Source organism: Passer montanus, unplaced genomic scaffold (genome assembly GCF_014805655.1).
Source record: "Passer montanus isolate IOZ18808 unplaced genomic scaffold, ASM1480565v1 scaffold65, whole genome shotgun sequence".
Taxonomy (NCBI): Eukaryota; Metazoa; Chordata; class Aves; order Passeriformes; family Passeridae; genus Passer; species Passer montanus.
In genome coordinates, this window is record NW_024371593.1 from 160097 (window position 1) to 185944 (window position 25848).

The window sequence follows — 25848 nt, forward strand, 5'->3', positions numbered from 1 at the left end:
GGATCATGGTGTGCTTGCTCTTGCTCATGATAACATCCTTTGTGTGCTGATAGCAGTAACCCTTCTCATGCCAAGATGAGCCATGGTTTTGCAAAGAATTTTGCTGGTTTTGAATCACATTTTCTTTGTTGCAGGAAAAGATGTGGAAGGAAACAGCCCATCATCACTGAAGGATGAAACACCACAGACTCCAAACTCCATTAGCAAGGTACTTGGGGACAGGGAACCATTCCCAGTCTTGCTTTGATTTCTTCTCAGGATGTTATTAATCATTCTTACCCTTCTTTTTTAAAAGTCGTTGAGAAAGCCTCTCCCTCTGTTCCTGCAGGAACTGTGTGTGTATATTTTGAGAGAAAGAAAATTAGTGTTTTTGCATGGTTGGGATGACAAGGAAGCCTGCACTTTCCTCTGGCTTGATTTCACCTCCTACAGAAGAACCTGGTTTATTTGGGCCTCATTTGGCAGTGTAATTAGATATGAACAATTATGGTTGGAAGGTTGATTTTGTCAGCAGAGATGTCTCCTGCTGTTCCTGATCAGCAAGGCAATCATAAATCTTAATTGTTTTGCAAAAGAAAACTGTAATATTTAGTGTAGTGCACAGCATCTGGAACAGTGAGTGGAGAGCCTGGGAGAGAGCTCTGGGAATTGGTGTAACAAGAGACGAAGACAGACTAATCAACATTTCCTGAGCATAACTTTTCCATCCAGCCTGGTAGGGAGAGGTAAAACTGAATCTAAAGTCCCTGGATCTCACTGCTCAAAACCTGCCTCTAGATCAAGAGTTACAGAGTGCCAGGGTTTGATTTCCTGTAGAGATGGAATCAACCTTATAATGAGATCTGGCTTTGACATTCATGTACAGCTTTTTTGGCTGCAGCTCCCTAACATGTTTCTGGAGGGTAACTAGAAATAGAAGTGAGGCCAGTTAATAAATTTTTAACTAAATTTATTTTAAACTATGAAGTTGTAAAATACAAGTGGCACCAGCTGAAATTAAAATATAGCATGAAAGAAACAGCTGCAGACAAGTGATTTCTTGTGAGACATGAAAATAATCTCTGCATCTTCCAGTACGTTTTTCTGTGCTTGCCTGGAGCTTGCAGGTTGTTGTGCTGGGATGCCCTGGCAGAAGTCAGCACAGGGAGATGATGATGAGAAGAGCTTTGGGAGTATGCAACAAGGACTTGTGTACATGTCCTCTGCTATTTCTGGAACCTGACAAGCTGCAAACCAATCTTGGTTTTGCTTTTTCAGGCAGGTTCCTCAAGGAAAATCAGCCTCCCACTTATCCTGGCAGTGGAGAAACCCAAGGACCAGGTAACTGCATCCAGGGCTGTGTGTTAAAGCCAGATGTTCTGCACGCCTTACAGGGAGTGGTGTTGAATTTCCAATGGCTTAGGAATGTAAAGAAGGACTTACTCTGGACAGGACAGCTCAGAGCACTGAAGTGCTGTCCAAAGGGGAGTTTGATTTCTGAGACGCAGGATGAACATAGGAATAGGAATGTCTTTATGAGAGGTTTCTGGGTGAGAGCATGGCTCAGCTGTGTTTTCCCAGCCTCCAGGCCTTCCTTGCCATTCAGTCTCCTACAGGTATGTTTTTGAAAGGAGAAGCACCCATGGAAGATTTGGGTGCCTGCCTAGATTTCACTTCTAGATTAAATTCACTTTGCTGTTCTTAACCTTGCTGTGTTGTGCAGTACCTTGCTCTCCTCCAGCCTTGCCTTCTGTCATGCTTTGCAATGACAGTAGGGAGTCCTTATTGTGAAATGTCTTGTTGATTAAAAATTCAGGCAAATTGGTGGTCACTTCGTTTAATAAGTAATTTTTCACCTCTAATGCCATAAAATAAAGCCTTACTGTCAGCTTTCACAACTGTGAGTAGGGATCTGTCATACTATTTCAGTTTAAAAATAAATAGTGATTCCACCTACTTGAGCCAAAGGGAGAAGTGTGCCCTAATGGAGTCATATTTAGATTCCTGATAGCAGGGGGGAGGAATAATTGCTAGAGACTGGACTGTAGACTGTGGTAGTTTAATTAATGGATTAAAAAGTAAATGTTATAGGTTACAGATCCATACCATGGATATTTGCCCTTCTTTTGATACGGCAGATATGAAAAACCTTGTTGGAAATCAGTGTTCTTTCAACAGCACTACTTTGAGGTACCACAGCACATTAACTACTTTCACTCAGTAATAAGAAGGAAAGGAAAGCCAGTCAAGTGATTCTTTCCCTGGACTGGGGCTTGGGGAACCTCAACTCTGCCTTGGAGTCCCTGCATTGCCAAGGCACATTAATTGTGCTTCTGTTTCACATCTTCATTAGTGAGGTGGAAACAGTTCTGCATTTCGTTCACCCAGGCCATATCCACACTGCATGATGGAGAAGGCTGCAGGTTGCCTAAGTTAGCAGTGAGAATGTGGCATAAAAACCCTATAAATGTCTGTGAACTTGTGAGCTGTGAAGACTTATCTGCAACCACACTGCCCTGTGCTCATGGGTGGGCTGCTGTCTCTGAGGTGTGAACACATCCCAGTTGTTCTATCTGTACAGACAGTCAAATATTTGATACTGGAACATCTGCTTTCAATGTGTTTGTGTGGTTCTTGGCGCTATATATATATATTTGTAATTTCAGCTGTGGCTTCCTGACCCAAATTTTATTGGAACATATATAAGGCACAGTTGAGGTACATTTTACATTGGCAACTTTCTGCAGCATGTTGTCTCCTATTTAATTTTTAAAGTGGTGTTTCTTTCATCTCCTTTTTCAAAGGGAAAAAAATGTTAGCTTACTAATTTCAGATTGTTTCTCCTATTCGTTTCTCTTTATTTGAGAGTCCTTTATCCTTGTTTTCTGGGATGAAGGCTCATAGGTGAGGTATGAAAGTATCACCAACCTGTCTCTAAGCCTCAAGCTTGTCTCTGCAACCAGGTAGTACAGTTAGTACACACCTGATAGTGACAGTAGGTGCCTTTGTTTTGCTTTGTGCCTCATTTGATGCTGTTAGAGTCCTTTGAGACAGCTTTTATTGCAGTATGCAGTGCTGCATGTTCTCTTTCTTTCTTTCCTGTGCTTACCTACTAATTCTTCTGGCTAAAGGGCAGCTGTAGTCTCTTGATATGCATGCAGGTCCACAGAGAACTGAGGTATATTTTAAGGGATAGTCAGAAAAATCCAGAAGCTGGCGCTCAGTGGTACTTCACTGTTTCCAGTCCCTTGCTAATGCTGCAATGAAGTCTATGAAATTGTAGGAGTGGGGCTGTTGCATGCACAGTTATGTGATGTATTGGAAGGCAAAGTATTGAGAATGAGTTTTTCCACATGCCCAAATTGTTCAGGTCTTTATTGTGTGATTTGTAATCTGAATTACAAATATAACTGACTGCTAGGAATTTATTTTAGCTGCACAGTGGTTTGAAAGTGTACATACTCATCACTTGAGATTTAAGCTACAGTTCCCATACTCTCTTAAGCTCACCCCGCTTGATCTGTGAATCATGCTCCTGACCTCTGAGGTAATTCCAGTCATGGTTACACTCAGGACTAACATAGAATATCATTCACAAATGTGGCAGTTTACAAGGGTGCCTTTTCCTCTGTTCTCCCTTAGCCAGCAAACCAAGGAACTGTTTGGCAGACAGACCCAGATATTGCAGGAATCACCTTGGAGAGAGTCAGGAGTGAAACATCCCCTGTGTGTTAAGCTCAGCTTAATGGGACATTCTGGCCCTTCCAGGTGGTGGCTATGCTCAACTGAACCCTTGCTGTCTTTTCTTTACCATACCTCATGCCTTCTGTGTTGTGGATGGCATTATTTTGGAGCCTGTTGTGTCTAGGAACGCTTCCACTCAGTTCCTGTGCCCTGGCTCAGCACACTTGGCTTCCTCAGTTCCAAGGGCAGCACTTTAGGGTAGTCACAGTTGTCCACAGAGGGCTTTGCAGCTGATTTCAACTGAGCAGAGACATAGCCTGGAGTATCCTGGGAGAATCGGTTGAAGAGGGGTGGGATTTTGCATGTGAAGTGGAAAACATGGAGCAGCCCTAACTTCTGTAGGTACATACAAGCCCTGAAAACACCCAGGTGCCTCACAGAGGTGAATGTGGACAGTAGTAACTCAAAGCTGATAACTTTGGGTAAGCCACAGCAGTGAAATCATGTCAGCATAGGTCACTGGTGATTGTAATTCCTTAGTCTAGTGTTTCTGACAAGGAAGGTGAGGACAGATGGAGGTGCTGAAATAGAAATTATTTATTAAAAAAATTAGCAAAACTGCGGGCCCAATTGTTTTTCATTGCTCACTTTGTTTGTTTATTCTCAGCCTAGGGACAAAAGCTGTGCCTATAGCTGGAGGGGAAATTAAAACTGCTTCAACCTTCTGCTGGCACTAAGTGCAGGACAGTCATGTGAAACAGCATCTTTCTCAGTGTCCAACTTCCCATCTCGCTTCAGATGTTCTCTTTAGATATTCTGAACTTGCAGAATGAACTTCCCATGCAAGGCACACTTCAGTGATCAAATTGAAATCCTGTGAGGTCTGTGAGTTTTTCTTTATTTACCATAAATTGATGCAATGGAGTCAAGGATTCCACTGAACACTGGTATAACTAGGTATTTGAAGTTGCTTGGATGGTTGAATTTTACCAGTTATTTTCCCTAGATGCTGCTGTCATGTCAACTGTTTATTTGTACAGGCTTTTCAGTTTGTGCTAATTATTGTGCTATTTCAGAGTTGTAAACACAGTCACTGTATCTTTGTAACACTGTTGAAATAAGAGGGATCATTATGTTGGGTTTTTTCCCAACTGGAAAGTTTCAGTTGAAGATTATTCAGCTTGCTATAAAGCAGTATATCAGTTGAAGGGCAGTCTTTCCTACTGTAAAGGTTGTTTGTCAGTAAGATTCGTTTCACTGACTCTCCTGTGCTTTGGATGAGCTGTTCATTCACAACAAAAGTAAAAACGTTTTCAAAACGAGATGCTTGTAATAGAATGAAACCAAAATTGCTTACATTTGGTTGAGATATCTGTGAATATTCATATGAGTAACAAGGAGTTTCTCAGTTGTAAGGTCAAGCCCAGTTTTTCCATAGTTTTTATACTACTTAAACAACTTTAATTTATTTTGTTTCTGTGTGATCATGATTTGTAGCAATTATATGTGGAAAAGATACTGGAGAAATTACATCTGACCAAGGACATGTCACTACTTTTGTGAAGCATAACTTATGACCCCAGCTCCTTTTGTTCTGCATCCAAATTCCCATCTGATCTTGTCTTTCTCTCTCTTGGATGCAAAGAAGACGAAAGGGCGACTTGTAAGCTGTCACTGCTGTTACCATGCAGAGCACAGCTTGAGAGTGACTTTATTAAAATCTTTCTGATCTGGAATAATTCTGGCTGTTGTGCAGCAAGGATTGCTTGAGCTAAGTAACAGGATATTCCTCTTGCTGTTGTCCTGGGCATGGCTGGCATGCTGATGGGCTGGCATCCCCCACACCAGAGTTGAGCACAGGCTGCTGTTCTGTGAAATTATTTGATTCCTCTTGGAAATGAAGTCGCCAAAAGACATTGGATCAGAATAGAACTATTGTGAGGACTCTGCATGCTCTCTTAAAAAGCCTGGCAGAAGTGTTCGGGTATTGTGATGACTGCTGACAATCAGCAGTGAATCTCCAGAGCTCCAAGACTGAGATGAAAGGGAACAGAAACTTAACTGGGATAAAAAGTATATTTTTGAGTACAGAACAGCCCATTGTCAGTGGCAAGGTCATCACTCAGTCCTGAAAAGGACAGGTTTGATTAGAGAACTGAAAAAGAACAATTCCTTCTCCCTGTGAGTGCTGCAGAATGCTCTGGTGAAAGTTTTTGGCAGATTAACAGATTTCCTTCTTTATGGGAACCAGTATATGGAAAGCCTACTTACTGCTTTCTTATTAGAATACTGCAGTGTGTTTTTTCTTTCTTTAGAAAAGACACAAATTCCTTACTCTCCCACTGTACAAAGTCTCATCTGTGGCCACTATTGTTCACACGTTGCTGCAAAGGGCCCAGATTCTGATACCCTGCACAAGCATTATCCCAGTGTCCTTGGAAGACTTGCTGTGATGACAAATGCCTTCTCTTAGTTTTCTGCCAGGTTGAGAAAGGCAGGGCAATAGAAAGACATCTTCAGATGCTCTTGATGTGTCTTAGAAATGTGAGACCCTGCTGTGTCTTCGGAATCTTTAGAGCTGATGGCTCAAATTTCCTGAATGCCACAAGGTACAATGAAAACCATTAGGACAGATTAATACAAAAATATGAAATCATATTATTTAATCCTAGGGGAACTATCATTACTATCAGCAGCATGGAGACCTATGGTATGCCATCCTGGGGAGTTAGATCCCCCCTGTCCTGTGAGAAAGCAGGGACTTTAAACCCAGAAACACAGTGTTTTTTGCTCTGTAGAGCTGGAGATCACCAGTTTCCTTGCCAGCAAGCTGCTGTTTAGGATCAGTGATGGTGCATCCTCATATGCATAACAAGAGGCAAAGTTGGGAAGGAGAAGCAATCAGTCTGCCTCCTTAAAAACTAACTGGGGAGTTGTCAAAAGTCCCAGGTCAGGCACATCTGAAAGCTTCTCCAGGCTCCTAGTTAAAACCATGGCTTAGTTGTAGTAACATTTTTCCTCTCTTCAAAGAGCATTTTTCAACCATCTTGGGGAGATGTGGTATTGGTCACACAGCTGGTAGGTACATCACAGCTTTTGGGACATAGAAGCACAGAAACTTATTTTCCCATGCCTAGAAATTCTTATATGGGCAGTGCTTCTTTCTCATCCACTCTCAAGCCTGTCTTGGTGACCACCATCCCTGTGTCCCTGTTTCCCCTTACAGGCCAGATTCAGCATGTCCAAGTGTAGCCCAGATGTGGGGGAGGGAGTGCCTGAAGGAAGCAGCCCAGTGGTTCAGGAGCCACCAGAGCATCCTCCAAAGCTCTTCATCCAGCTGCTTTAACCAAGTGAAGGACCAGTTTGAAATTATTTCAGACAAGTTCCACTGTATTTATTGAGCTCCTGAAGGCTGTGATGGTGTCAGGGGAGATTATCCTTTCATCAGCTGTTGTGTGCTGTGGTTTGATGGTGTGCACAGCAGTATTGGCTGGAATTGGGTACCAGTGTCCTTGGTGGAGTCAGCTCTCCCAAAGAGTCAGAATCACTGTCTGTCTGTGTGAACATCCCAGGTTTAAAGCCTTGTGCTTGTTCAACTCTATTTTTAGCATGACCCAGAGAGACTCCAAGGAGGAGGCAGGGTGGGGCTGGTGGAGCAGTGGAACTGCCTCTGTCTGTGTCAGTGCCAGTTCCCCATGAGCAGCAGGTCTAGGCTCAGGTTTGCTGTGGTTGTTGGAAGCCTTTCTCAATTCAGCTGTAAGCAAATCCCCCCAAGCCAAGTGAGCTTAGGGGCCAAAATTTCATTCTTTATATAAGTGCTAGGGTGTAATTTTCTATATAACCAGCAACTGTGAGTTATTTTAATTAGGTAAGCAAAAAGCATTCTTTGTATCCTGATGCTTTGCAGGTACCTGAGCAGTGTTTCCTAGAATCTTGGGAACATCTGTGCTTTTGCTGCCTCTCACACTGGCTAATGAGGACTAGTACACAGTGTTTCTCTCTGTGTCTGATCTCTCAGGCCAGAGGGAGTGAAATTGCTAATAAACAATTGGCTCATAGTTGTGTCTCAAGGACAGGACATTCCTCCTGCTAATTGGGAGAAAGGGGGAGAATTCTTTTGACCGATTTCAGAGGACACATGTATCAAATCATGAAAGCATAATCTCCTAATAATTCTGAAGGATTTTTGCTCAGAGATATTTAGGCACTTGGAAATGTTTCTTTATAGAGAAAGGCTTATAGCTGATCTCCCAAATGTCTACTACTGCCCTTTGAAATGTGACAAAGACCCTGTGTGCACAGCTCTCTGCTCATTCGTCACATCTGTGCAGTGGTCCCCACCATGAATCTTGTGGTTTTACAGTAAAGTCCAAAGCACAAAATATGAATCAGAGACTGCATTGCAGGCAGAGAAGACAGGATTAGCTTTCTGTGAAAACAAAACCAGCAAACACTGAATAGTTTTCAGGAGTCCAGGAGATGGCCTTTTCTTTGAGTGGATCCAAGTTGACTTGTGAGCTAAACAGTCAGATCAGGGCTCTCCCTGACCTTTGTGTGTCATCATAGAGTTTTCATTTCTCTATTTTTAAAGTGTCATGTGTAGTTTTGGTTTTAGTGAAAGAGTACTACAAGGGGATGTGAGAACAAGTAATAGGTTCTACAGTGACTGTGGCTCTGTTGCAAACTGCACCTTCAGTTTCTGATTTCTAATTCTGCATCATCTACAAGAAGTTTTGCTCAGTTGAGCAGGCACCTTTATCTGCTATTTTTGCTCCTGCCCCAGTCTCCAGAGCATGATTGGTGGCTTGTTTGCTGTGATCTGGTCATGCATTTCTGTGTTTTTCTCTGAATCATGTGAAAAGGACTGATCTGGCTGTCATTAAACATTTTCCTGCTCACACTAATGTACAGTATAGTTCATGGCTGTAGCAGCCTGAAAGGTTTCTCTGTCACTGAGAGGGAAAAAGGAAGCGGGTCTCTTCAAACTGAAGGTTCTGTAAAATTATTACATCAATTTGTGACATAAAGGAGAGAAGTTCTGAGAGCCCAGTGGGTTTGTTTCATATCATAGCAGTGAATTTATAAATGGGAAATATATTTGATGCATTTTCTCCTTAGTACACCTCATTTTTGTGTCACACTCATTAAATCAAGGTGGCTGAGGGCTGAGTTTTCTTACAAAACTGTCGTGTGCAAGTGGGAGAGACAGTGCCTGACCTCAAAAGATCACTGTCTGAATGCATCAGACACATGAAAGGTTGGAAGGAAGAGAGGTACAGAGAGAGAAAGTAACTTCCCCAAGGTCACATAAAAAGCTGCAGAGTCCAGACTGTACCATAATTCTTTCACCACTAACCCTGCCCAGGTTTTGTACAATTTGCTGACAGAACCTTTCCACGTGGGGGTCCTCGTTGTGAGCTGGGCTCTGGAGAGCTGCACTTTCTAAGCACACTTTATTTTGGTAACAGTAATGCTGTCATTGTGCCTAATGAAAGTAAAGCATTTCTGCAGCCCATCAGCACAGTCATGACATCAGTCTGTAGTTTCTGAAAGTGAGTTTAAACAGCACTGACACTGTCAAACACCATTTGAAGTGACTGTGTGTATTTTGTGCTTCACTTTGCAAGGCCAAGATGAAGGTGATTTCCTGTATTATCTGTAACATGATTAGGTCATTTCTTGCCCACCCGTGTTTTTGGACATTTCAGTCAGTGCAACAGTCATTGCCAGTATCAAGTCTAGTTCTGAAAAATCTGTAACAAATTCCCCATAAGTTCTATTCTAGTAATTGAAATGCTTTTAGATCTGAACAGAGACAGTTTTCAAAATTAGAAATAATTTTTTGGCTTTCTGTTTTGTTTTATTGTTTTGTTGGGTTTTTTCCCTTTATTTTTTAACCAAGATTAATGTCTGCATGGGAGAAGTACAAAGAAAATTTGGTGGGGAATTTTCCAACCAGCAATGGGTATAAAAAGGAAGTTTGGACTGCGCTCTAAATATGTATTTTGTGCACCTCCTTAGTGTTCCACTGCTGAAGTCTGCAATCATCTCTTTCATGGATTCCTGAAAGTTGTAAAAAACACTTTATCTGAGCATAACTTGACCATCTTCATGTTAACACATTCCTATTTTCTTCCCCCATTTCTTTTAGATCGAGTATAAGCTTTGCAATGGGTCTGACAAAGAGTGTGTGTCTCCAACAGCCAAATTCATGAAGAAGGAAACACTGAAGGTATGTTCAAAGCAGCCTGGTCATGATCAGCTCACTTTCTTTTAAAAAACAAATGGTACCTTCCAAACAAACCATTGGAAACAAGTCAGAGTGATTTCCCAAGAGCCAGAGAAGCCTCTGAATCTTCTCGGAGTCATTAGAGGCCAAGGACATTTACAGGCTTTATATACAGGATTAGATTATATACTGCATGCAGAACAGATCAGTGTAATTATTTCACTGTGTTTGTATGTTTTGGAGCCATTAGGCACCTCAAGAGGATTATAATCCTTCACTGCTCTTGTTAGGACAGACTTGCCTAGGCAATCTGAGCTAACTGTAGCTTGAACACTTGCTTGTCTACCAAACCAAAAGTATAATGAATTAAATTAGATATAGTTTCTTGAATTTGAGGGGTGAGGAAGGCTGTGTATCCAGCCTCTTTCTGCTTCCCCCAAGGAAAAGACAAGCTAGGTTGTGTTTAATGAAACTTAAGGAGCAAATAAAATGCTTGTTCTCTTGTTATGCTTTTATTCCTCCTTGTGCTCATTTCTGGAGAACCTGTGCTGGGTCAAGTTCTTGCTGTGCTATACATAACTGTCCTTAATGCATTATATTCTTTCCTCCACAAAAGAGGCCATGATTACAGCTACTATATTGTCTCTGTTCTCAACCAGGTACAAAAAAAAAATTACAGACAGGAAAAGAAAAGAGCTACCAAACAACTCTTCAGTGCTCTGAAAGATCCCAGTGTGGTGATCACAGCAGACTGGCTGAAGGTACTTGATACAGACCATTTCTTCTAAGCCTGTGGGAAAAAAATAAGTGGGATGTGAAGTAGTTGATGTGTTTGAGATGTATGCACTAGCACTTTTGTAAGTGAAAGAAGACCAAATAGTTTTGAGATGAAGTTACTGTAAAGTAACTTCAACTCAAACTTTATTTAAATAACTGCTATAAAAATGGAACTGTGAGTATTTACTTTCCACCTTAACTCAATTGGTCTATTCCGTGCCCTTAAGCAGCAACAAGGGCTCAAAAAGGGCATAGTACAAAGGGAAGTGATGTTTCTCTCTTTGTTCCTCTCTGAAAGACTCCATTGGCCTCTTCCCATAAATGTGGTTTTGTACTGAAGAGGGAATAGACTGAGTAACAGCTTGAAAATGGGCAGATACAGCTTGTTCTATTGACAATTGGATTTTCTGTTGTCACAGCACAGAATGAAACATATTGTACCTGATGACAACTGCAATTTCTCCTTGTGCACAGACTCGGGTAGTGACAGTTTCTCATTGAAGTCCTGAAACTTCTGTGTGGCAAAGTAAATCTGGATTGACATTGAGAGATGAGCACTGGTTTTCTCCTCCTTTGGGGCCATTTAGTCTTCTCAAATAATAGTGAATGGTTGAAGTTTTTATATTGGCAAAACCTAATTTCCAAACACATAGCTCTTAAGAAAAACAAAGTAACTTAACAATCTCATGAAACAATACAGTTGCATTTGGTTAGTGGTAAAAACCACCAACATTGTTCTGCAATTATTATTGGAGGTCAGAAAAGTGACATGCTTATGGTTTATTTGAGAAGTTAGATTGGCAGCACAGTCTTCCTGTAGTGTTTACTGTTAATGAAAAATAAATATTTAGACTTTTTAAAACACAAAATACTTGTTACGTGTTTGCTGTGGCTGGAAATTTCTGGTGAGCTGCAAATAATGCTGGGCCACAAAAAGAGAACACAGAAAAGACTTAAGGTTTGGCCTATGCACACTGAAGGCAGGAAGACCTTAGGCAAAATCTAACCTTACTGAGAAACTTCTCCATTCTTAAAGCTGTTATCTTTAATGTACTCTTATCAGATTTAATGTTTTCTATACAAGAGAGAGCTGTATTGAGCTCGACAGAGAAGTAAACCAGCTGGAGACAGTACTTTTAAAAATGGGGTATTTGACAAAACCCATTAATAGCAGTGTTCTGCAGAACACTATTAAAATGACTTATAAGTCGAGTTAGACTAGCTATAACATTTTTATATGCAATGTTCTAATTGGCATGTCCTCTGTGATTATTAACAGATCACTCTCACATGGGCCAGCAGTGCTGATTGCCTAAAAAATTAACCAAGCTGCTAACACTGAGCTAGTAATAAAAATAGGAAGAATACTAAACCAGTAATAAAAATATGAAGACAAGATTCTGATAGTCAGATTTCTAAGTTCTGGGATTTTGCTGTGAGGTCCCTAGGACTGTTCAGGGAACACCATATATTTTCCTTAGGAAATGTATGTGCAGCCTTGGAATAATCATACTGGAAATACTGTATGAATACTGAATAAATGCTGTGTTTCTTTTAAGGAACAATGTAGATGCAACTATTTTTTTTCCTTCAGATTCGTGGGACTCTGAAAAGCTGGACCAAACTATGGTGTGTCCTGAAACCAGGAGTGCTGCTCATTTATAAGACGCCAAAGATCGGACAGTGGGTTGGGACAATTCTGCTCCATTCTTGTGAGCTGATCGAGAGACCCTCCAAAAAGGATGGCTTCTGCTTTAAACTCTTCCATCCTTTGGATCAATCCATCTGGGCTGTAAAGGTAACAATCCTGATGAGTCAAACAACCTGTTCTTGGTCACCAAAATTTCTGAGCACTGGTGTTGCCTAGCACTGACATTATTTAGTTATTCAGTTGCTGTTAGCAATGGTGAATTGACTGACTAAAAAAGATTAAAGATACCAAAGCTTGATCACTGAATGATATCAAAGAGACATAGTCCTTGTGATTAGTTCCACAGATGTATCATTCTCGGTGTACAGATGCCTGCATAGACTGAAGAAAAAGGAAATGTGTTTTCTGCAGGAAAAGAAATTCAATACCTACCCTATATCAAGCCACGACCTACATCTTTAAAAGGAGTTGGGCGTAGACAGAGTTAACGAAAGTCCCCAAAACAAGGACACCGAAAGCACCATGTGCTTCGCACAAGACAGGGAGATGGTTGGCAAAGTGACAAAAAAGCAGATTTATAATTTGACTTCTTTTTTTCTAATGCCCCTGAAGTTTGGATTTGTTTGCAATAGACTTGGAACTCAGTGTTCAGCTCAAGCCTTGACTGTTGCACAAAAGTATGACTTCAGATAACTCTTATTGTCTGTTCTTTGAAATGGAAATAACAGGATTTTCTCCACCTCATTTTGACTTATTCTTCAGGCTGACACAATCCCTTTCTGTACATACACTGGCTCCTGCAGTGACCTCTGGATCTCCCTGTAACAAAAATTATTAATAGTTTTTCACAGTTCTTGAAATAAGTCCCTGCAAACCTTAAAGAGCTGTATTCCTTTTTCTTCTTTCCTTTAAGAATAGGCAAAAAATAGAAAAAAAAATTATGTAATGTGTATGAGCAAAGAGGAAGATCCCAGCACCTCCTGAGAGGCACTGAGAGCCACATCTTTTGGATACCCTGAAGACAAAACTTAAATGTTCTTGTATTTGTTTCCCTGTCAAAAACAGTGACAAAAACAGAGTTATTGTAGATATAAATTCTCTGGAGACATCACAAGTGTAAATAAGGCATTATGAGCTGATGCCTTACTGCAAGGTAGTCAGCAGAGGGAATGGAAATGGAAAGACTCACGAGAGTGCAGTGAAAGCACTTGTCATGGCATCAGGAGTTCTAACAAAAGGGAGAAGCCCTGTGGGAGCAGATCAAGCAGACACACTCCTGCTCATCCGTGCAGTTAATTGAACAGTTTTAAACACAGCTATACAATTGCTATAAAAAACCTTTCCATTTTTAATAAGGTAGGAGGAGAGAATTAAAATTAACCTCAGTAACCAGGGATGAGAGCTGCCAGCTGCTCTGATTTGTGCCTAAATGCACTCCTTTTCCTTAAAGTAACAAAGGTTTTGTTGCTACCTTGCTTCTTACTCAGTTTTGAGAGTTTTGATGGTTTTTAAATTCAGAACATGCAGCCAAGAAGGTTGTTGATGATTTACTGTCTGTCAACAAAAACCCTCCTTGTGACTTGACAGGTCAACTGAATTCTCTGAGAAGCACAGTCAGAAGAGGTAGTGAAAAATAGAATCAAAAGTTCAGTCAAATACTGAAAGGCAGAGTTGCTGACAGATTTGAAAGGTTGCACTAGGATGTCCCTCCTTTGATATGAGGCATCCCAAAGAAAGAGGAGGTTTTATCAATATGTGTATGCATTTAAATATGTGTATCTAATTATTGTGTCTCTTGAGAAAACATAAGATAGAAATAAGAATTAGTATATTAAATGTGAAGGAAATATATATCTGAAAATGTTTGTGGACTAGAGGAAGTCCAAAGAGGTTTAAATTTTAAAGTCAAAGTAATATTCTGCATCTCTTGAGACATATTTAGAAAGCCACATTTGAGCTGCATAGTAGGATACTCCCTGAAACCTAAGTTCAGCCTGGATTGTTGTGTGTGATAGATGCTTTCGGCCATGAGGTAAACACCAAACTACATGTGAGGAAGAAATCCACCAGTGAGCTGCTTGATGTCAAAGAGGCTGTCTGCACTCTGTCAACAGTTTAAGGCTGAAACTGCTAAAAATACTGTTTTCTTTTATATCATTTCACAGCCTCTTTTTAAAGCAACTGGAGCAGAATTGACTGATCTGCATTGGTTGTGTATAACTAATCAAAGAAATTCTGTTCCTCTTTAAATATAGATTTACTCAAACTTAAGCAAAAAGCCCAAGTTACTGTCCATCACAGTAGAAATAAGATCTGGATGAATACCTTTCATTCTTGGCCAAAATGGCTCATGAAATTTACAGGGGTTATCCAGATTAGAGTTGATGATCCAGCTTTCACTCTCATCAGTGGATTTGCAGTTTACTCAGGGCAATTACTGAATATCTTTGTACATATTGGCCTGGCTGCCCAGCAGATGTTTGGAGCTAACTCTGGGGTTCAGCTCTGGAGCAAATGTCTGGTTCAGGCACTGCCATAGGCCTTTATGGGAGTACTGGGCAAATAAATTTGATGTGCAGGCCTATAGTTTTAATTAGAGGAGGGTGAGACTTCAGGGCACCTTTCAAGATAAGATGTAAAGGCCATGGCTTGTGGTTGAAAGCTAAATACATGCACCAGGTTACTGTTTTTCCTATAAAGCTCTCTGGGGTCTAGAGCTCTCTTAGAAGCATATTGCTAAGGGAAAGAGGTCTTTGTTCTATACTGCTTCCCTGGCTTTTTGAGAGTTTTAGCCTGAAACTCCTTTGCAGTGCACAGAGATTAGACCCTTTACCTATCTGTTCCATCCAGGCCTTTGTAAATGCAAGGCCAAAACCGTCAAGGTCCCAAAATCAGCCAGCAGTGCAAGCAGCAGTAAGAAAAGCTTCCCCCATATGCTCCAAATGCTGCTTAAGAGGCACTTTGTCCAGTGTGTGAGGGCAGTGTGATCCCACACTGCTCCTGGGAAGAGACATTTTGGCACGGTTGCTGCAGGAGACTTGGGGGCGGGGGGGGGGGGCCAACCTAGCAATTCCTGTGAGTTTGTGGGTGTCTGTCTTCTTGATGCACAGAGGGAGTGTAGAGCTATCAGCTGGTAGGGTTTGCCTGCTTGTCCCAAAAGATGTCCTGGAATAAGTTGTATTTCCCTTCAAGCTTGCTCAGAAGCTGGCTGAACAATGTGGTGTGGGAAGGCTTTCATTATCTGCAGCCTGTTCTGACATTTATTTAGAACAATAAGTAAGTTGGGGTCAGACTCACTGCATCTGGGAAAATGTTTAATTTGAATTTTGTTGATTTGTAAGAATTTGAGTAATTCCCTTAAAGAAAGAAAAAAGTAATGGTCTTGCACTGCTGCTTTTCTAGTTGTGATTCGATTCCGAAACACAACTGTTTCATCTTCATCCTTGTGGTTATCCACAATACTGTTAAGGAAATTTTCCCCCCTTTTTTAAGCTTTATTTTATGACTGTCTGAGATGTCTTGTCATACTGTCTAGTATACTGTCAGTCCTCTCCATTTTTCAAAGCCCAGTCACCCCCTGTTTCATAAAGCCTTTTGAGTCTCAAATCAGATGTAAAGACAGGAATGATCTAAAGGTGGTCCTTTCTTAGTTGTACTGCACAGAGGCTACAGCTGGGCTCTGGGTGCTGGTGCACCTGGGATAATACTTTGAGTGAGAGATGGTCATTGGCATGGTGCTCAAAGTCTGGGAGACAGAAAGCGTGATTATCTCTGCTGTGCAGATACAGAACATCATTTAATCTGTGCCGATGTTGGCTTTATTTTCATGGCCTCCTCTCTTTTCTTTTTCTGTTGGAAATGGCCCTCTCCATGCATGAACATGCCTTACTGTTGAATATGTTTCCTTGACAGAGTGACCTGGCTGCTTCTTGAGTTAATCCATATGCCTAAATTCCTGTTATAATCTTGTGTTATCCTTTCCTTCCCATTTCCCCCTTTTTTAAAATACTGTTTCTCTGTATCTGTACTGTTAGGCTGTGGAGTTTTTCCTCAAACAGAGCAAATACCCACCTCTGCACTAAAAACACAAGTAATGGTGTTAGCAATAGCTGTCCTACGCCCTGCTCAGCTGCAAGCAGCTAAAAGGAAAAATGCCGTGGGGAATGATGCCTGATTGCATTAATGTCACTAGTAATGTCTTAAGCTGCTCTGCTCTTTTTTTACAAATCAAATCTCAATTTTGCCAGTCCTGACTATTAAACCTTTAAACAGTCTTAATTTTTGAAACTCCAGTGGGAGAGGGGAGGAGAAAAAGAAAGTAACAAGGAATCCAGTTTCTCTTGCCCACAGATGTAAAGGCAAGAAGCTTGACTGGAGACCAACTAGGAGGGAGGAAACCTCCTTTCAAGAAATACGGTTGGATACCATAAAGGCCCACATAAGGGAGGAAAGTAATACTCAAACTGCAAAAATCTGCCTACAATTTTTCAGCATTGTGTGGTATTCTCTAGAAAGTTGAGGAAATCTATATTGGAGCATCCTGGAGCATCCTCTTGCTCCCTGCTGCAGGTGACATAGTGGTCACCGAGTATTGGTGGTGTTTTCTGCGCTGCTTTTATTTCTGACATAATATCTGCATATTTTAAAAAAATATTTGCTTTTGTGTTTTTTGTTACAAAGTAGGAAGAGAATGAGCTGGAGGAGGCTGGGTCACTTTGAAAATGCAATGGAGGAGGAGAGATTTCTATTTATTTCTGTCAGGTTATGGTACAAGGTCCATACCATGAAGAGTACGAAGTTGTGTTTGCTGCATACAGGAACTGCTTTTTCTTAGCATCTTCTGGAGTTCAGAAAAGAAGGAAGCAGGGAGTAGATCAAGGAGGGAGCCTGTGGTTCTGCTCAAAGAAGTGTCGCATCCGGGATGAACTTTGCTTCCCTGGGCATCATTTGGAGGGTCATGCTGAAAGCATGGTGGCAGGATGTTTACAAGACACTTTCTGGTTTTTTGCCACAGCTTCTAAACTAAAGGCAGCATAAAATGAGTAAAGCCTGAAGTGGCTGTCACCACAGGCACCACAGCGTAAGGGTGCTCTGGATTTAAAGGTGAAGGACTGCAACCCAGTAGAATGTGCCCATGCTGGGGACCTTTGGTCCTCAATCTGTGGTTTTCCCATTTTCACCTTTCCCACAGACTCAGGATGGAGTTTCCCCTTCGTTTGCTTCCAGGAGAGCTGCTGTTGCCTCTCTGCTGGGGGCACTCACAGCACAAGGTGTAGCTCTGCTGCTTTTGTGGTGGCAAGTGAAAGGTGTTTCACTGTGAGTGTGTGTGTGGCTGCAAGCAGACTCCACGTGCACTTCATGGAGCAGTTCCTTCTGGTGTTGCACAAAGGTTTGACTGATCTTGTCCTAAGTGACAGCAATAAGATTTTTCCACTCCTGCATATCAGAATAAACATAGCAGGTTTTGGACTGAGCAAAGGTTAGACCAAGCTCCATTTTCATAGGAGCTCATTACTGCCTTGGAGCTGCAGCAGCAATATCGTGATTACTAATGAGTCTCCAAATTATTCCATCTGCTCCTGCCTTCTTTCCTATTGCAAACATGCACACACTGCCTGGGAAGGGTGGGAAGACCTTGAACAGTCCATTGCAGCTTCCATGCCTTACATCTTCCTGTCTGTGTGCATTTCCAGGGACCAAAGGGAGAAAATGTCGGTTCGATCACTCAGCCTCTTCCCAGCAGCTACTTGATTTTCAGAGCAGCCTCCGAATCAGATGGTAAGTCTGGGGGTATGTTTGCTTTCTCCAGATAGCATACTTCCTGCTAGTTAAGAAAATAGGTTGATTTTTAAAAAAATGTGGATAAAGGAAAAAATGGTGGCTCACCCAGCCTGAAAGACTGCTCTTAGCAATGGCCAGAATAAGTCAAGCAGACTTCTGGCACATTTCATTGCCCTCACAGAACAGCCACCTCTCTTGCCTTGTGTATGGAAGAAGGACTTAGGCTTCTAATTGGGGAAAACCACTAAGTCAGTGTAAACTAAAGGGTGGAAGGAGTTGGTCCCAGAACTGATATGAAAAGGGCTCTGTGTCCTCAGTTCAGCAGAGACTTCATTGTCTTGTCTGCCTACATCTTACTCTGGGAAGGGATCTGTTGGAGGAAATTGGCATGGTAATATTGAAGAGCTGTCAGTAGATGCCTTTCAGCCACCTGAATTTTGCTGTAAACTATTTGTGCTGTGGCTTGCAGTATAGCAGGCCCAGATGCTGGTGACTCCACATGTAAAATACCATTCTGGGAATTTGCAAAATTATGGAAGCTAAATTTAGGTCAGTATATAACAGACATGCCAGCTTGCTATGGGAAAATCTCTATAAATTACTTCAGTGGACATAAAATATCAGTGATTTATAAGTAGATAAGAAGATTAAAACCATGTTTTCATTCCATTTGACCTTCAGACTACTCTATTTATTTCATAACAAATTAACCCAGGCTGTTAGTTTTAAAAGTATTTTTCACCTATCCACCAAGGGGGCTCATCTATTCCATATGCTCCTTTGGGTCTCATCTAGATTAACTTTAGGGACATATGGACTTCTTATGGAGAGAAATGGGCTTTGAAAGTAATGTCCTTCTGGTCCAGTGATTAGGTTTTACATTTTCATAAGGGAAATGAGACAATGCAAATGCACCTTTGACATGACATTTAGAATAGGAGGAAACCTTTCTTCATTACAGACTTATTTGCTATTTTCCTCTTACAGTGTAAGGAGGACTGTTGATGGCGAGGGACAATATCTTGACACTGAAAACTGCTTGCAGATGTCAGTGTAGTGAAATTATATGAAAATAAGCAGAAATTATATAGACCTATAGAAACACATCGATTTCCTAAAATAGTATGCTTTTGTAGCTTATTTGTGTAAAGAAATACAGGATTCTAACCTGGCTCCAAATATCACGTGCCTAGAAAGAGATAGATTGATGCAATAATCTCTTGTGGGGGGGCTGTAGGGTATAGCTGCTAAATTAGAGGCCTTTCAAACCCTGGTTATACACAGAGCCCACAGAACAGATATACAGAAGAGTCCCACAGAGTTCTTAGGCAACCAGATAGCTTCATCAATAGCTTCAGTCTTGTCAATACAGATTTTATAAAATAGTATTTCCTTAGAGACCCATGCACTTGTCTTTCCACCATTTTAATTATTAATGATTAAACCATAGGGGCAGCCTGGCAAAGAAAGCTGTGTGAGCTTCTACTCTCTATTTTTATGATGTCTGCCATAGGCCAGTTACATGGAGTGGAAGAGCTTTAGATTTGTTCTAACTAACCTCACCCATAAAGACTCTTCAGGTAGCAATAGCTCCCAAGAGCTCATCAGAGATAAGACTTTTCTAGCTGTGATCTCTCTGTCTGGGTCGTACAACACATGGTGGAAAAGCACAAAAGGGACCATACCTGGCACGTGAGAATTGGCAGTGTTGAAATGCCTGTGGGAAGTTTTCTGCCCAGTGAATTACTATGTGTCTCCAGTGTCAAAAGAGCTCTAAATAGTGAGTTACTGCAACACATTTTGAAGGCCAAGATCCTTGGGAAGACTGCAGAGTCAAGGCAGATCAAAATAGAATTACTTTCAGTTTAGTGTGATTTCCCTTTACTTTGCTGCTTCTCTCCAGTAGGGTACTAATATTAGGTGGAAAGCTACTGTGATCAAGGGAAGGATGAGGAACTGAGGTGCTTCTCAGTCAAATATCCTAAATGTGTATGTATAAAGTAACTAGGGCTTTTGGTTCAAGACAAAATACAAGCACTTGAACAGCACCAGCAGTTCCCTAGAGCCACCTGCTCTAGGAGCACCCACATTATGCCTGGTAGCTTCTGAGTCTGATGAGGTGATCTTGAAAGCCAAAGCTTTGGGATCTGTCCATTTAGCAGTGGACTTCACAAAAAAAATTATACCTGAATTGCACCAGAAATATTAGCATGAAAAGTGGTGTAATTTTCAGCTGAATGAGAGTATTTGACTTCACAGCTGAGGTCAGTGAGCTGTGGAAAGTGGGCATACTTTGTGTAGGAAGGGCAGGATGTGAATCTCCAGACAAGAGGGAAGAACAGCTTCCTCCCAAACACGTGTCCTGACAAATGGCCAAACATACGAGTGTCATACGGAGAGATGAGTGACTTGGAGACAGTATTAATGTCAGTAGGTCATGTAAAACATATGCAGACAAAGACACAAGGAGCATAAACTGCTACATGTAAAGAATTCTGTATAAACTGCAGGAAATTAAGGCTTGTACTTTGCAGTTTATATGGTTTGATTTTAAGCTCAGAAGACAGGACTGAAATGGTTTTGGACTGTTACATTGCTTCACCTGTTGTAAAGAGACATCTCCAAAAGGGTGTCCCTGAGTTTGTTTCATTTCTTTAACACATTGGACAAACCTAGAGGATGCAGAGAGACAGGAGATGGAGGTAAAATGAGCTAAGCCAGCTGAAACAAATGGGGCAGGTTTGAAATGTGTTCACATCTCCCCCGTAGGGCAATACTGAATGAATCTACAGCATCTCTGAAGAGGTGTCCTTGTCGTGTTCTTCTTAACACAGTCTCCCATGTTAGTAGTGGAAAATGAACAACAAAACATTTGGCAAATATAACTAAGTCGTGGAGGCCTCTGACTTGCTGGGAAATACTGAGTTGCTGCATATGTTAGATGTACAGTTCAGCCATCCGGGCAACTCTATCATGATCAGCAGCTACATGGCCTACTTTTTCTCTCAGCATTTCAGAACCCCCATTTTCCCCTCTGCTGTACCATCTGTGACAGACTGTTGGTAAGATTTAAGATCATGATTTCTGGTCAATCTGCAGAACCACTGCCCGGCTACAGCAGATTTCACATTCACAGTGCAGTCTGCTTTTTGATGTGTCTTAAACATCAGCCTCTGGAAAGGTCATGTCAGCCTGCAGGGCTCAACCTGTGCAAGTGCACAGTGTTTCTTTCTTAGCAGTTTCAAAAAAGAAGACTGCTTTTTTTTGAACCAGTGACTGTGTCTACATTTCAGATTTGTGTTGATGAGTGGCTTAGAATTAGTAGTTTAAATCTGTCCCAGGCTTCCTGCCCAGACCATTCTGGAGCTACCCCTGAGATCTAACTGGTGTGTCCTAAGCATTTTAAGTCACCTGCTTAGGTCTCACAGTGAGGATCTCCCCTGTGCCATGGGCACTGCTGCCACAGGGCGTATTCCTACTAATGGAATTCAAAGTAGCAGATTACCAAGGATTAAAATCTTAACAGTGGAATTGTGAACCACATTTACAATTTATTCCTTCTGTCTGCCCTTTCCTTCAGGTATGCTTTAGGTAGCCTTCATTGCCTGATGTGGATGCAGTTGTGTGGAAATACTGATGGTCTGGCTTACAGTGTTGTTGTTTCTTTCCTAGGCATCTGATCCTTCCCCCAAAACTGATGCTCTCATCGGGGGAGGAAATTAGGTTATTGAAATAAGGGTCACGCACAGAAGCAAAGAACCACAGGGAAGATTGCAATTTGAAACCATTTTAACAATGAAATACATCTCTGTGTCTTGGCAGCTCTGGAGAAAATAGAATATCTTTTTAGCTTTATGTCTGTGTTTCATACTCCTTAGACCTTTCACAGTGGTTTAAAATCCAGGCTTTTGCAACAAGATTTCATTAAGTTCACTGCATAAATTGCACCTGCAGCTAATTGAGAGCTCACATCCTTGCATCTTGACAGCCAAAGTGGGAGAAATCATGCACACAGGCACCCAAGTGGTACAGCAAAATAAGCAGTCAGCTGAACACGATGACCTTAATGTTCACTGACTGAAGCAAATCAGCCTCTTTCTCACCATTCCTGATTTGTGTGCACTTGAGCAAGAATTCATCGTTTCCAGGTGACAGTCTACTTCAGGTTGATTTTTAAAAGCATCTATCTTGTAAGTGTGAGGCATGAGGCCAAAGCTGGAGGACTTTAATAATTCAAGAAGAATAATATTCCCTTAGTGATGCCTCTCTAGAGGAATGTGTGGTTGCTCAGTGTGAGCCTTTTGAAGTCTTAATTGGCAAGAGATTCATCCCAGGTGTTCTGTAGCTACAGGAATGCAGTGGAAAAGAAGTATTGTCCCAGATTGATATTTCTGTATGTAAGGGTGTGATTCCATCTAGAACAGATTTTTCTTTCTGGTGAGTGCTGAGAGAACATTGGCTGTGTCCTCCATGACCAGCTGCTGCAAAATGTGGCAGATAGACTTGGCACATCAGATTATGAGTTCTTCTAGGTGAGTGCAAAGAATTTCAAAACTGAATAGCTTAGTGTTTTCAGTGCTGCCTGTTTTTGTCCTGTGAGATATTTTTGTAATTTTAGATCTCTTCAAAGACTAAGACAAACTCAAGTTTTTCTTTGAACTGAACCTAGGTTAGCAGCATAAGCACCTTCTGTTGTTTTGATTTTTTTTTTCCAAGAGGGAGAAGAAATTATTTTTGTCTCTTGGTTTTAGTAGTTCCTTTTGTCTGTGAAAAAAAAAAACAAAAAGAGTTGGTGCAAGCACATGCCTGCTGCTATTCAGCCTTGCAGCCTCCAGGTTTCTTCCTGGTGCCAGCATGACCCAGGAGGTGTCCTGCAAGGAGCCGTAGTGATTCCTGTTTGCACCTCAGAACATGTACAGGACAACCAAGGGATCAGGACCAGCCAGCCTGGTTCTGCTTGACCAACCTGATCTCCTTCTATGGCAAGGTGACCTGCTTAGTGGATGAGCCCTGGAACAGGCTGCCCAGGGAAGTGGCTGAGTCACCATCCCTGCAGGTATTTAGAAGACATGCAGGTGTGGCACTTTGGGACATGGTTAATGGTGGACTTGGAAGTCCTGGGCTAACACTTGGACTTGATGGTCTTAGAGGTATTTTCCAATGTAAACAACTATCTGTTTCTATATAATTTGATTTGAGAAGAGCTTAAAAGTTTGTGGGGAGATTCTGCCACAAGCTGACAATATACTTCTGGGATATTCTTCAGAATTTGAACATATGCTGAGTTTAAACCACAGTTTGTGTAAAATTATAACTGATAATTGATTGTAGTTTTTACATTGCCACTTCAAACCTCCTAAAAGAATAGTATTGTACTTTTTTTTTTGCTTCCTTCATATGCACCCTTTTGGGCTGCCATTCCTCTCTGAAGGAACCCACGTCCTGCATTATTTTCTGATCTAATTACCCTGTATATAAAAAACCCTGTTTGAGTCACCCACTCAAAATTAGAAGATGTGAGAATTGAGGTAGCCATGAAGCCTTCATGCAGTACCATCACTGTAGGTGGCAGCCTTTAATTATGTGACCACATTTATTTCTCCCCTTCTGCAGTTCCTGAGGGAGTGAGTAGACTTGTCAGGTAAGCAATTAAGTAATCCAAATGCTAGCATTTTTGTATCATCTTCACAATCCAGAAGAACACAGCTCAATAGAAAGGTCACTCAGATGTAAAAACATTTCATATAGGCCTTTAGCAAGGAAACAGGTTTATCTTGTGTGCAATCCCTGTAACTGAGAGAGTATAATTTTATGGGTTTATGCTGCAATTAACACACCGTTGCCTTTTAGAGAACGTAACCTTTTTATTTGCAGAGATAAGCCCTTGTTTTCCATCTGGGTTAGTGACATGTGTTTGTTCGGATTCACAGCACCCCCTGATGGCTGAAGGCCCATTTCGGGGCTTGGGGATGCTCTGCATCCCTTCGGTTCAGTTTCTGTTAGAAATGAAAACAAGGGTGTACACTGATGCCATTTCTGTTTGCTGCAGGGCACAAAGAATGCTGACTGCTGATGCACAGCAAGTTCCTCTAAAGCTCTGTGTATCTGCCCAGGACTATTAAAATGAATATTTAATGTTTTTGGGGTTTTTTTGTTTTATTTTGGTGGGTTTTTTTTAATTTAAGCTCCTTGAATAAGGCTTCAGAAAAGATTCAGGTTTCTCATAACACCTCCCAGGATGTTATCTGAAGAGTTGGGTACCCTAAGTATATTGTGTGGAAATTTCCTCTGGTGACATGGTGAACCCCAAATTTTTGACCAAGCCTGTAAGGTCATGGCAGCACTGGTGAACACCTGTGGCAGTGGGGTGGGGGTAAAAGAGCTGCCCGTGGGTCATGGCCAACATGGGCTGCTCTGTCTACGTCCCCAGGGAGGGGGATGTCTGAGGGAGACTTGGGGCCACCCTTGCCTCAGCCATCACAGGATAATGAGTATACCTGAGAGCTGCAGAGCACTGAGGAGATGACCTCGGTGCTGCCTCAAAGGGCTCATGCTGCTACACATCAACCTACCTGTCAAAGCACCTGATTTTAACAGCCTATTTAACACAAAAATATCTTGACATATGCAGCATTTCCAAATGTCAAATCACACAGTTCTCACTCTGCGGAACTGGAAAAGAAAAGCAATTTCAAAAGCAGAGGATAGTCAAGGTGGGGAGCCTGAGCAGGAGTGTGCTCCCTTGTGAGGCACAGCCTGAAACAGATTTGCATAGTGGTGGGTTTGGGGGACAAGGAATATGTGGGAGGAGATGGATTTGTGCTCAGTGCAGCCATTAACTCTAATGGGTTATCCATGCAAATCCTCCACGTAGTGAGAACGGCATAAATCTCTGCCTGTAAAGCCTTAATGCAAGAATATTTGTTAAATACAAAATAGTGTGAAATCAATTCCAACAGCATTCAACCTTTCTAATCTTTTATTAACCATTATTTGTGATGTTATTATTAAATCATAAGCTGATGCTGAAGGAATTTATTGGATAAAATTAGAATAAATGACTGGGGCTCAGCACTGTTTGTGGCTAAATGTTCAAGTGCAATTCTTCAAAGATTTGAGATGTTTTTGTTTTACTGGTTGCAGCTTTGTATCAAATCAAGCACTGAAAGCCACTCAAATTTGTAAATATTTCTTTATATGCATGTTCTAGTTGTTTTTTTTTTTAAGCAATCGTTTTTCTTATAGAGCCAAATTTTGGTATGTTGAAGTTGATGGGAATTCTGCCCAGGAAAGCAGCAGGGTCCCAGTGAGATTTATGCATGTGCTTGATGCTGTGTGATAGAAAAGAATTTAATGAAAACTTTGCCAAATGGGACCAGGAATTAATGCGGTCCAGGGAAACCCTGTTTGCAGCACTTGCCATTGCTAGAGCAAAATCCTTTGTTTCCTTCACCGCCACTCAATCACATCTCTAATTATTGTGAAATGTATTCTGAGAAGTGTAATGAAGAGCTCTGTTTTACAAGCTTGAAATTAGAGGGTAACTCCCTTGATACTTCAATTCTCGAATGTTCAGCTAATTTGCAGGTGTCCTGGCCTCATTAATGACTGCACTACAGAAGCAGGCTATTTTCAGGTGTTTCCAGGAGTACAGCAGCTCCAGCACTGTGGTGGTTGGGCTTTAGCACACAGCTTTGTAGCCTTGAATGGATCATTGCAAAAGGAGCTGAGGGTCAGCTTGGATTCC

The 25848-nt window shown here is 41.4% G+C and overlaps 1 protein-coding gene across 11 annotated transcripts in view; it reads left to right on the forward strand.

Annotated features, from left to right (window-relative positions):
- The window catches only part of OSBPL5 (oxysterol binding protein like 5), a 173664-nt gene that overhangs the window by 118690 nt on the left and 29126 nt on the right, over nucleotides 1-25848 (forward strand). For 10 of the 11 annotated variants that reach the window (XM_039728266.1, XM_039728268.1, XM_039728267.1 and 7 more), the window contains exons 3-8: nucleotides 135-208; nucleotides 1258-1320; nucleotides 9815-9895; nucleotides 10552-10653; nucleotides 12264-12467; nucleotides 18014-18098. In XM_039728266.1, coding sequence (XP_039584200.1) covers nucleotides 135-208; nucleotides 1258-1320; nucleotides 9815-9895; nucleotides 10552-10653; nucleotides 12264-12467; nucleotides 18014-18098 — 609 coding nt within the window. The remainder of the gene's footprint in view (nucleotides 1-134; nucleotides 209-1257; nucleotides 1321-9814; nucleotides 9896-10551; nucleotides 10654-12263; nucleotides 12468-18013; nucleotides 18099-25848) is intronic. The other variant, XM_039728264.1, reaches the window with a different exon arrangement.